General features: G+C 38.1%; 1 protein-coding gene across 1 annotated transcript in view; it reads right to left on the reverse strand.

Moving 5' to 3' along the window:
* Nucleotides 1–12,840, reverse strand: part of RAB2A (RAB2A, member RAS oncogene family) — an 81,567-nt gene that overhangs the window by 25,711 nt on the left and 43,016 nt on the right. Inside the window, exons 4-5 of the mRNA XM_001926704.6 lie at nt 6,495–6,577; nt 5,962–6,054 (exon numbers count right to left, since the gene is read on the reverse strand). Of these exons, the coding sequence (XP_001926739.2) occupies nt 5,962–6,054; nt 6,495–6,577 (176 nt within the window). The remainder of the gene's footprint in view (nt 1–5,961; nt 6,055–6,494; nt 6,578–12,840) is intronic.

Consider the following 12,840-nt stretch of genomic DNA (forward strand, 5'->3'; position numbering starts at 1 on the left):
CTATCTCCTCACCCTTCAGCCAGACTAAGTTTCTATGAATACGTATTCTATGAATACGATTGAAAATAAGTCACACAAGGCTCAGAAGCAATAGGAAAGTGTTTAATAAAAGTCAAAGTACTACAGAAACAGTAATTATTTATCACAGTTGGTTTAATTCCCAGTAAAATTATAAACGGAAAAAGAGAGAAACAAAAGCCTAAGCTAGAAATTTTGTACAAAAATATGGCATTCCTTTTTATCACTGTATTGGTTAAGGTAGGGGTAAAAAAGCAGCAGTCTCCTTCAAGTGTTTTATTGTAAAAAATTTTCAGCTTTACTATTATAAATTTAAGTGCCCAAAAAAGGAGTATAATCTAACAGCTATGTACTTTCATCTAGCCTTGACACACTTTATTTTGACAGATTTCATTTTATGTGACACATATTATCTTATCAGATTTCTTTCTTGTTGAGAAATAAAATCAGTAGTTACAGCTGAATGACCTCTGCTCCTGATCACTCTCTTCCTTCTTACCTCAAAGGTAATCATTACTTTGTTTTTGGTGTTTTCATTCTCATGCATGATTTTTTTACAGCCAGACAAGAGAGGGTGTTTTTAGATGTTTTTAAAAGTTCACATGTACTTAATCGAACTACAGCTTGTTGATTTCGGTTAACATTGTTTTTCAGATTTATCTCTGTAATATACTACAGATCTAGTCTCTTAATTCTTTTCTGCTGTATTATATTCTACTGGATGAATCTAACACAATTTATTTTTAATTCTCCATTTGACAAAGTTATTTACAATTCTGTATTACAATAAATCATGTCAGTGGAAATCTTATATCCTTGTTGTGTATTTGTGCCCAAAGTTTTCAAAGAGGTTTTTTTTTCAAACTGTTCCATAACTCAGTGAATTGTAAAACCACTTTAGTAAGGAAGGCATAATCAGATTAAAAAAAGAAATAGAAAATATCAGAGTATATCACCCACTGTTTCAGAGTTTTTGTTATACATGTACATCTATAATTTAGGTAAAATTATGTTTTTCCACCCCAAAGTGATCTGGTTTACATGACCATGTTATATCTGCAACTTTGTCCTAATTTTCTTTTTTTCTTCTTTTGCTTTTTAGGGCCACACCCGTAGCATATGGAGGTTCTTAGGTTAGGGGTCTAATTGGAGCTGTTGCTGCCAGCCTACGCCAGAGCCACAGCAATGCCAGATCTGAGCCAAATCTGTGACCAACATCACAGCTCACAGCAATGCCATATCCTTAACCCACTGAGCAAGGCCAGGGATCAAACCCGCAACCTCATGGTTCCTAGTCAGATTCATTTCCGCTGTGCTACGATGGGAACTCCAGTGTCCTAATTTTCTTTCTTTTTTTTTTATAATTACTTTTTATTTATTTATTTATTTTATTTTTGCTTTTTAGGGCCACACTTGTGGCATATGGAGGTTCCCAGGCTAGGGGTCCAATCGGAGCTATAGCTGCCGGCCTATGCCACAGCAACGCAGGATCCCGAGCTGCATCTGCAACCTACACCACAGCTCGAGGCAACAGCAACACCGGATCCTTAACCCACTGAGTAAGACCTGGGATTGAACCCACGACCTCACGGTTCCTAGTCAGATTCGTTTCTGCTGTGCCACAATGGGAACTCCTAATTTTCTTTGCTTAATGTTAGTATCTATGTCATTACATCTTTTCCATAGGTATCATTTTTAATGACTAATTACCATATCCCATCAAGTGCATACAGTATTCACCATTCACCTAACCATTTCCTTACAGTCTGAGGATACAGTAACACAGGAACTGTGGTGCAGTGTGAATATAATTCTATATCACTCATTTATTATTACAATCTGTTTCTGCCTTACTAGAAGTTACTCATACCTACTATGCATTATATTTTACTTTTTTTTCACTGACTACATGGTGGGTTATTTTCCAATGTCTTTTTGCTATCTTTTACAATATTATTTTTACTGAGTGCACGGTAAACAATAGTGTTATTTTATGCAAATATTAATTACATAAATTAAGGACAATACAAAACAAAGATGTTAAAGTCTCGCTCACCTAATATTAAGAAATGTCAATGTTTCACCTTCATAAAACTCACCAGGAACTGCATTATTTTAAAGTGGCTGATTGGATAAACTATCAATTGTTTTACAAGATTGCCATTTATATATGCAGCTCATTATTAGCCACTGTTGTTTCTACTACTGAAACTTCTGTGAATGATTCTAGTGACTGTTTTATAACCTTCACAATTATACTTTAGAAATATTTTACAATGTATAAAATGCCATCTAAGCATTCATTCAGTGGTATAAGTACTAAAAAAATAAAAACACTCCTAAAAATCTGAAATGTTGGAAAGTAAGTTTGATATAAAATACTACAAAGGGAACTGCAAGGATATGTCACGTAAAAATTTTTATTTTATTTTTTGTCTTTTGTCCTTTTAGGGCCGCACCGGTGCATATGGAGGTTCCCAGGCTAGGGGTCCAATCGGAGCTGTTGCTTCCGGCCTACGCCAGAGCCATAGCAATGCAGGATCTGAGCCCTGTCTGTGACCTACACCACAGCTCATGGCAATGCCAGATCCTTAACCCACTAAGCGAGGCCAGGGATCGAACCCGCAACCTCATGGTTCCTAGTCGGATTCGTTTCCACTGTGCCACGACAGGAACTCCATTTTTTTTTTCATGTAAAAAATTTTAAACTTTACTATTATAAAATATTTTAAGCATACAAAATGGATGGAGAAAAATATAATACCCATGTACTTCCATATAGCCTTGACACATATTATTTGTATCCAATTTCTTTTTTGTTGGGAAATAAAGTCAATAGTTACAGTTGACCATGCTATGAAATACTAGTGATAAGATGAGAAGATAAAAAGCAGGCAATCTCAGTTTGCAAATATTATAGCATAACTGGACGCAGATAATTTATCTAACTATAACCTGGGGGCCTCCTGTGCCAAGCCCTTTCTTGGATCTGGAGACAGACCACTCAACAAAACAGACAAAAATCCAACCCATCCTTGCCTCATGGAGCTTACATTCTAGTAGGAATAAAAAATGGGGGTGTAAGGAACGGTAGCAACAGTGATACAAGAATGCGCTCCTAAAATTCACCCCCACATCTGACAATCATTCTTGAAAGAAAATCAGCTTTGAATTACACAAAATCTTCAAGAAAAGACCTCTCTTAATTGTCCTTTATTCCATTTTATGCATATGCGTATTTATGCACATGCTGTAGATATTTTAAACTATCCCTTATTTGGAGATATTCAGTTATTCCCAATTTTCTCCTACCAGTATCTCTGATGATGCTTGCGTTTGCAAATGTTATCTGAGCAAAGAGGGTTAAGGATGTGTGGGTTTAAGGGATTGTTTGGGAAAAAAGGAAGTGGCACTTCAGTATTCATCCTTCTGTTTTACCACCCTTCTTTACCTTGGTTGTTTCCTAAGTTGCCAGGTATAAAATCATATTGTTGATGTGCCTTTTCACCTCCATTAATCCCATTTAAGCTGCTTTCATGATAAATACCTTTTTTTTCCTAAACTATTCTCTTAAAACTTTCATCTTTATAGGTTTTCATACATCTTTTTTTCTTTTTCAGGTGCACTCATGGCATATGGAAGTTCCTGAGCCAGGGATCGAATCTGAGACACAGCTGTGACCTACACCACAGCTCTGGCAACGCTGTGTGGGCCAAGGATTAAACCCTCAGCTCAGCAGCGACCTGAGCCACAGCAAAGACTGGATCCTTAACCTGCTGTGCCACAGCAGGAACTCCCGCTTCCTATTTCTTATATAGCCAACTTCAAATGCCGTCGTTAAAACAGCTATGTTATCTGTCATTCTGACTAGGTCACTGTCCTTCTCAAAGCCCTCTACTGGCTCCTACTAATGCTTAATTCATTTAATTAAAAAATTGGACAAGCGGAGTTCCCGTCGTGGCGCAGTGGTTAACGAATCCGACTAGGAACCATGAGGTTGCGGGTTCGATCCCTGCCCTTGCTCAGTGGGTTAACGATCCGGCGTTGCCGTGGGCTGTGGTGTAGGTTGCAGACGCGGCTCGGATCCCGCGTTGCTGTGGCTCTGGCGTAGGCCTGTGGCTACAGCTCCGATTCAACCCCTAGCCTGGGAACCTCCATATGCTGCGGGAGCGGCCCAAGAAATAGCAACAATAACAACAACAACAACAACAACAACAACAAAAGACAAAAGACAAAAGACAAAAAAAAAAAAAAAAAAAAAAGCTTATTCCCTGTTTCCCCCAATTCACCTCCCTCATCTAACAATAATTCCTTCATTTATCTCTGTTCATTTACATTCAGTCTTTGCATGTCATACATTCTTCTTCCCTTGCTCCTTGGTTCTTCCCTAAAACATCTTTCCACAGCTACCACATTTTAATTATAATCATTAGAAACACCTTTATACATACATTATACTTTGCTCTTTCTTGCTGTTTGTTTTTTATGGCACATGGAAGTTCCCAGGCTAGTGGTCAAATCGGATATGTAGCTGCCAGCCTATACCACAGCCTCAGCAATGCCAGATCCAGGCCGAGTCTGCGACCTACACCACAGCTCAAGGGAACACCAGATCCTTAACCCACTGAGAGGCCAGAGATTGAACCGAGTCCTCATGGATACTAGTCAGGTTGGTAACCTGCTGAGCCACAATGGGAACTCCTATACTTTGCTCTTTCTTTTCACAACTGGACTATAAGCTTCTCATGGGCAGCAACCAAATTTAAGCCACCAGCAGTAAGTTGCCTGTCCCCCTTCTTGTTTCAGACACAGGAAAACACTGGCAGAATCAAAGTATGACAATTCTCTTTATTCTTCAAATATTCTCCTTTTAGTATTTCAGAACCTCGTCATTGAACGGTAGTATGAATACTTCCATATTACAAAGACTAAAGCTTCCCTCCAATAACCTTAACCTTAAAAGGATTTTGTTATCTCTGTGGGACCTTGGAACCAATCCCTCGTGTGTACATGGGGGGCCTATTGTGTTTTCTCTTAACATCAAACCTCAATTAAAATAACATTTAAAATCTATGCAGTATAATACTTACTTGCTATATTACTTTTTTTTACAGCTTTATTGCAAGTAAAAAAAAATATATAGTAAATCTTATACTTGAATACAACTATAACCGTGAATCCACATGTATTTCAAAGATATTCAAGTATTTTTTGTATTTTCATTTTTTTACAATAAAGCCTTAACTCATAAAATGCACGTTAGGTCATTGAAAAGGGGAAAAAACATTTTTCTAAGTTCTGCCCAGATCTTTATTTCTACTGACAAGTATTTTGGATAATATTGAATAGTGACCCAACCCCTAAACAAATCAGTGGATTTTTTTTTTTTTTTTTTTTTTGTCTTTTGTCTTTTTTGTTGTTGTTGTTGCTATTTCTTTTGGGCCGCTCCCGCGGCATATGGAGGTTCCCAGGCCAGGGGTTGAATCGGAGCTGTAGCCACCGGCCTACGCCAGAGCCACAGCAACGCGGGATCCGAGCCGCGTCTGCAACCTACACCACAGCTCACGGCAACGCCGGATCGTTAACCCACTGAGCAAGGGCAGGGACCGAACCCGCAACCTCATGGTTCCTAGTCGGATTCGTTAACCACTGCGCCACGACGGGAACTCCGGATTTTATTTTAAAATACCAATCAGATAATACTCCTTAAGAGTACTCTTTAAAGTATAGCTTTCAACAAAAAATATTTCAAATAATAATGATTTCCAATAAAACTTATTATCTATATTTTTAAAACATCTTAGTACTTTTAAAATTTTATAGTTTAAGAAATCAGTAACTTATATTTGGACAATGAACAAGATAGGCACTCTATGAGTTACCTCATAAACAGCTATCCAGTCTTCATCATTACACAAAAAAGTTTTAAAAGAGTCTTTTTACCTTTTATTTCCAATAAGCATAATGACCATGTTGGAATTGGAATGCTGGCGGGCATCTTCTAACCAGGTTGTCAAGTGGTTGAATGTGTCTCTCCTAAACATAAATGATAACCTGATTAATATTTTCAGGGTATTTCCCCTAGTGGTGTACATGAATAGTGCATATTCCTTTAACGATAACTGTTTTTAGCCACATCCAATTATGTAATGAGAAACAGATTGCAAGTACAGCATCCGGAGTCAGAGCTCACTGTTTATAGTTCAGTTTAAAAATTAAATGCAACCTCACTTTATGAAATTCCAATATATAAATAATTTTACCAAAATGATCAGCTTGGGGTGCTTATTCATTAAAAAGAATAATTTAGTTACAGATTTCTGTAGTAAATTTAAATTTAATTCAAGACACACAAGTTTAAAAATTTTAAATAGCCAGGGCACAAAGGCAAAGCTAGACTTTTATGACTAATAACCATAGTTATTTAGACAAATTCTCTACATCGATCACTGAATTGAAAAATTCCAAATTCTCACCTTGTAATATCATACACTAGTAAAGCCCCCGCCGCACCTCTGTAATATGACCTCGTGATGGAACGAAAGGACTCTTGCCCTGCCTGTGAGGAAAGAAAAGGTTGAGAGTTTCCTTTAATAAACTGTCCTCTACACCGTCTTATTATTTGCAGGTATAATCTGGGCAGGTAGGGAGGAAGCGCATAAAGGAAAAGAAGAAACCCTAACTTCCCAAGTCTTAGGAAAAAAGTCACATAGTACCATGAGTGCTCAAGTCAACCAGATGCACTCCAACCCCCCCCCAAGACCTCTAAACCTTTTTTGGCAATCCCTGACAACCCAATTTACTGAATGGCTTCACAATACATGAATCATTATTGGGGCACAGAATGGACTCCTAGCAACTAAGCTCTGAAGACAAATTTGAAAGGAAGCAAATAACCCAGAGCCTCACATTTGAATTCAATAACCCACTCCCTGGGGCAGCTGTTGACACTAGAATAAATAAAGTCCATTGTAAATAAATGATGAATGACATCTTTACGCCCACCATCTGCTGGTATAAAGGTTGTTGGAAGGCCAAGGATGCAGATTTTATCAGTTATATCATAAACTGCAGTGAGCTTTCAACAGTCATCAGACGGAATTCTTTGAGCAATCATTTTATTATGAAAAACAGAAAATGGCTCTGAATTTAATTTATATAATTTTTTCTCTACACTTAATTAATTTTCTCTGTGTTTGATATATAATGCTTGTCAAAGGCAACAAGATGGAAAAGTCATCTTACATCCACATATGAAAAGAGACTTCAGAGATTATGCAAAATTAATTTCTCTCTTCTATCACTGGCACTAATGTTCTGGTTTTTCAGAAAAGGCTGACATGGGACATGCCTATTACCTGAGTCCAAAATTGAGACAGTTTTTATCAAAAGTGCTTTTTCATTTGTAACCACTTTTTTCTACCTTTGAGACAAAATAAGCATGTAAACTAAGTAAATACAAAGCCAGTTTTCACAATTTTTTAATTCATAATCAACGAGTTCCTTGAAAAACGTATGTCTGAATTATTCTGAATTCCGATCTTCGGTGTAAAAATATTAAGCCCTCCCCTTGGAATGCACACAGACAGCTTAGGCTCTGCCCTGTTCTAAAACTCAACACTGGAATTTCTTATTCTTCTTAGCCCTCCCTCCCACTGTACCCCCCACCCCAGGGCCTAGCACTGGGTCTGGCACACAGCAGGCACGCAGAGAATGCCTGTTGAGTGAAAAAATGAATTCTAATGTCTCAGTCAAATGCACAGAATGGTCATTACTCCATCCCACCTAAATGAGTGGACATTAGTAAGTCCTGACACACTAAGATTCAGTAAGAATAACTTCTATGTGGAGACTAAAGACTGGACTCTCTTTTGGTAACTCAAATACAATTCTGGCACTGAGAATAATGTCTTATGGTAAATTAGATACTGAGAAAACCATAAAGGGCTGCTACAAAAAGCCAACTCATTTCACACAATGTAAGGTTAAAACACCAGATGAGGAGTTCCTGTCATGGCTTATTGGTTAACGAATCTGACTAGGAACCGTGAGGTCTCGGGTTCGATCCCTGGCCTTGCTCAGTGGGTTAAGGATCAGGCGTTGCCATGAGCTGTGGTGTAGGTCGCAGACACGGCTCGGATCCTGCGTTGTTGTGGCTCTGGCGTAGTCTGGCGGCTACAGCTCTGATTAGACACCTAGCCTGGGAACCTCCATATGCCACAAGAGTGGCCCTAGAAAAGGCAAAAAGACAAAACAAAAAAAAACCAAAAAAAAAAAAAAAAAAAAAAAAAAAAAAACCAGATGATACCAGTTGGAAGAATGAGTTAAAATTATCTTTACATAATTTACTGAGACACATGTTTCAAAATAAAAAATCCTTTCAAATCCAAGTTCAAAATGCAAATGCTACGGGAATTTCTTCTTTAATTGCTTAGCATGGGAAAATTAAGGACTAGATTTTATTTTTTAAATTTTTAATTTTTTAAGGATTAGGTTTTTATGAGATTCATTTCATTGTGAATTATACACGCCAAGGAAGGATTATGTGGTAAGTAATACAAAAAAAATATGTACTTTCCTAGTTCAAAATTAAAACCAAGTTTGGAGCTCTTCCATCTCCCAAGCCTAAACAATGAGCAAAAGTTAAAGTTCTTTAGACCAGTCTTGGTGGGACCTTCTGTGGGATGAGTTAAAATGAAAACAGTTGATTCTTGAACAGACAGGTTTGAACTGTGTGTGTCCACTTACAGGTGGATTTTTTTCAATGGCAAATAACATAGGACTACACAGTTTGAGGTCAGCTGAATCCATGGATGTGGAAAAACTACGGATACAGAGGAACCACGGATAAGAAGGGGCAACTATAAATTATACTCAGAATTTTAACTGTGTGGATGGTTGGCACCCCTAACTCCTGTGTTGTTCAAGGGTCAACTGTACACTGCTACAGATCTTGGAGAAGAACACCATTGTAAGATCTAAAACTACAGTGTTGATAGTCCAGATAAGAAATAGTGAAAGGGAAAACGAATTAGGAAAAGGACAAAAGCACTTATCTAGATAGCATTCCCATTCCTCCTGAATTGTTTTACAAAGAAAAAGTATGATGCAATATGGAAATAATACATATAATGCATTCCTGAATCTGGATTTTGCCTATCATTAAAAAAAAATCAAACAAAAACTCAAGCCAATAAAAAAAAAATGACGTGTTCCAAGTGAGGACTTTGAATGGAACTATGCATCTTGAAATCTATTATTATTTTATAATATGCAAAGATCAGTATTCAGAATAGTTTCCAAATTCCTGAGACCTGACTTGTAGAAATAACATCCCACACTCTGGCCTAGTCTCTTTGCTGATGCATTGAAGGCCTTGAAATAAATCCTGCCCAATAAAGTGTTTTATTATGGCCTCCCCAGCTATACACAAGCTGTTTGTTAAACAACTACTAACTGCATAAATGGTTAATTATCTTGATTATAATAAACCAATCTAGTTCTTAAAAAGCGCTTTAATATAAACCTGTCCAAACTGTGACTGACCGATATGATTTAAATGAAAAAGAACTAGAGATGTTTTTGATCTTCTTCACTCTAAGATGATGGCTTAAAGAGATTTTAGAAGCTTGAAATTCAACAGCATACACAATTCTTTGTAGTAAGGGATTCCCAATAGCAGCTAAAGTGGTAAAGAAAAATGCCTTCAATGAAACAAGAACTGGCTGGGGTGGCCAGAGTGGACCATGAGCTTGTCAATTCACAATACAGCTGATTTCTGAAAGAAAATCAGCAAGGTACCAGATATGCAAAAAGAAAGAAAAGAGCAAGTCAGCCTCGAGAGATAACATCTTATTTGTAGTGATGCTTACTACTAAAATCAGAGCCATAGAGCATTTGTGAAAAAAGCCTTAGTTGGGGTCTGGTTTGGACCACAGCAAGGCTGGTAAGAATCAGCAATTTTTAGGTCACCTCAGTGTCCAATTCTCTTCTATGTGAGGATTGTTAAATCAGATAAACTTGAATCTTTGACCCATAACTTTTAAAATTTACCTCCAACTGCCAGATGAAAATTTCTCCAAACTGGCTTTCCCATGTGCCCAAGTCTTTCCGTTGATAATAATTTTTGTAGTAACCAGTCTAGCCATTCCTCCTCGTCTCCTGTTAGGTCCATAGTATACAACTTCACACACATCAAGCTGTTGCTCAAAGAATCTCTACCTTGAACGTTAAGTCCTAAGTTCTTCAGAATCTTATCTCTATTTGTTTCTCTACAAGTTTATAAAAGTCTTGCTCATATAGCCATTTTTTCACTACTGGTATTCTGAATATTCCTGCTTTTGCGCCTCTGTTTAACTCCTTGCCTGAAAAAATTTCTCCCCTCTACTTAGCCAATTTCAATTCCCTTTGAGCACAAGCTCAAGGCCCTTAACCCTCTCACAAAGCTAGGAAGCTTGTCTACCACAGCTTATACTTAACCTTCTCTCCTCACAAATCCAAAGGCAATTTCATGTGATCATTTGGATCTAATACTATTGATCAGATAAAATGAACATACTACTCAAATGCTTATCTTTTTTCCTCTTTAGCTCTCCTTTAGGGACAGCCTAACTCAGAATACTGCAAGCACTCAAATATGTTATCTTGATTGATCCCAAAGAGCCAATACAGTTATAAAATTAAGATCTGTGAGAATCAGTATTACAGGAATACCTTTTATTTTCATTATTAGTCATTTATCTAACAACTCCAGCTACACAGAACACAACCAACAGCTAAAAAGGAAAAGGATTTTTTTTTTTTTTGGTCTTTTGTCTTTTTAGAGCTGTACCCGCGGCATATGGAGGCTCCCAGGCTAGGAGTCTAATTGGAGCTGTAGCTTCCGGCCTATGCCACAGCCATAGCAATGCCAGATCTGAGCCGCGTCAGATCTGGCATACGGAGGCATATGGAGGTTCCCAGGCTAGGAGTCTAGTCGGAGCTGTAGCTTCCAGCCTAGGCCACAGCTCATAGCAACGCCAGATCCCCAACCCACTGAGCGAGGTCAGGGATCAAACCCGCAACCTCATGGTTCCTAGTCAGATTTTGTTTCCGCTGCACCGCAACGGGAACTCCAGAAAAGGATTTCTAAATAGCCAATAAGTTGTCCAGCACCAAAGCATGGATCTCAGGCACTTTACTAAACAGACTCAACTTAAAAATCTAGACCTGTGATCAAGGAACTGTTATCACTGAGAAAACAGATTTTGGGATCTACATGCATGAAGACTTCTGGTTTGGACCACAGCAAGACTGGTAAGAATCAGCAATTTTCATGCTCTCTCAGTGTCCACAGCAAGCATGGAGAAAAAGTCAAGCTGGACTATTCTAGGTCTTTAAAGGGAGTCTCAAATATAAACTCAAGTAGATTCTGAGAAGAGAAATAAATATCTAGCAAAGAAGAGATGTTGTAAATATCTTGCAAAGAAGAGACGTTGGATGCTTTAACACATTTAAGAATATTTACTTTGATACATGTACAATAAAGTCACTTTATAGCAAAAATTGGCACACACTGCAAGTCAACTATATTTTAATAAAAAAATTTTAAATAAAGAATATTCACTTCGAAAAAAAGACTTAGAGGATGTATTTGCTGACTTCGGATTCTTCTAACACTGCCATGTAAGAGAAACTGAAGATCACAGGTGGCAGGTAAACTTTAGGGTAGAATGACATGTTGAAGACAGTTACCTGCCCTGGGTTGCTCAAGAAAAAGTTGATCAACAGCTGCCAAAAGAGGTGAAACAGCTGGATCTCCAAGAACCCCTCCAGTCCTGGGGTTGGGGGGATGGAGCAAGAAGAGCAGCAGAGGCAGGCCTGCCTCCCGGGCTCAGCACCAGACCCCTTCTCTAACCCCCTGACTTCAGGGCATCCCTCTCGCCCCGCTCCACTGAGACAAGAGACAACACAAATTCTCATTTGGGGGCAAGAAGGTGGATATGAACTGACACATTTTACAAAGGACCAAAACACCTGTGATTTGCTGAAAAGGTACTTTAGCATGCAGGCTTCATGTATTTTTTTTACATAGTTTCACTAACTCTTATTTGAGGGGAAAATTTTTAACCTAATAGAAAAACATTTTCAGGGAAGCTGAACAGACACATGGACTCAAAACATTCATTCTACAAATTCTGGGGGAAGAATAAAATTTATCTGAATATGCTTGGAAGGCAACCTAAAAGTGAGAAAAAGCAGAAAGACAAGAAAGAATAGAGAAAGATGAGATAAAGGCTGCATGAGGGTTTAAGAGAGAGAATGGAACCTGGTGCAAATTACGTTTCTCCTCTGACTTACCCTGACAATACTAACAGTAGCAAACACTTTCCCTAAGAGAAAAAAAAGTCACACAGGGTCAATGGAAAATGCTTTAGGGGATGCACCGATAACTATTACCACTGCTTCCAGCAAGGCCTCCAGGGAGTATCTGCTGGTGGCCATGCTTACTACTTCCAAAAGAAAGCAAAGATGCTGGATGTGGGAATTCTGGAAGGATAACCCCTTATTTCTATTTTTATTGTGAATGCAAAGAGATATACAATGAATGATAAACAGTCTAAGATACCGAGACTCTTGTCTGTCACCAGGAACAAAAATTTATTTCCTTGAAGTTGATAAAATAATTCAAAACATTTGGCAAATTTTCCCTTGAAGGACCCTAAGACGGCTTTATAAATCTCCTGGGCCAAGAATAGCCATGACCCTTGCTACTAAAAATGTGGCTTGCTATACACATGTACAGCACGCTGCAGAAACACCACAAAACATTAATGATATGGA

The sequence above is a fragment of the Sus scrofa genome, chromosome 4 (assembly GCF_000003025.6).
Source record: "Sus scrofa isolate TJ Tabasco breed Duroc chromosome 4, Sscrofa11.1, whole genome shotgun sequence".
Classification (NCBI taxonomy): Eukaryota; Metazoa; Chordata; class Mammalia; order Artiodactyla; family Suidae; genus Sus; species Sus scrofa.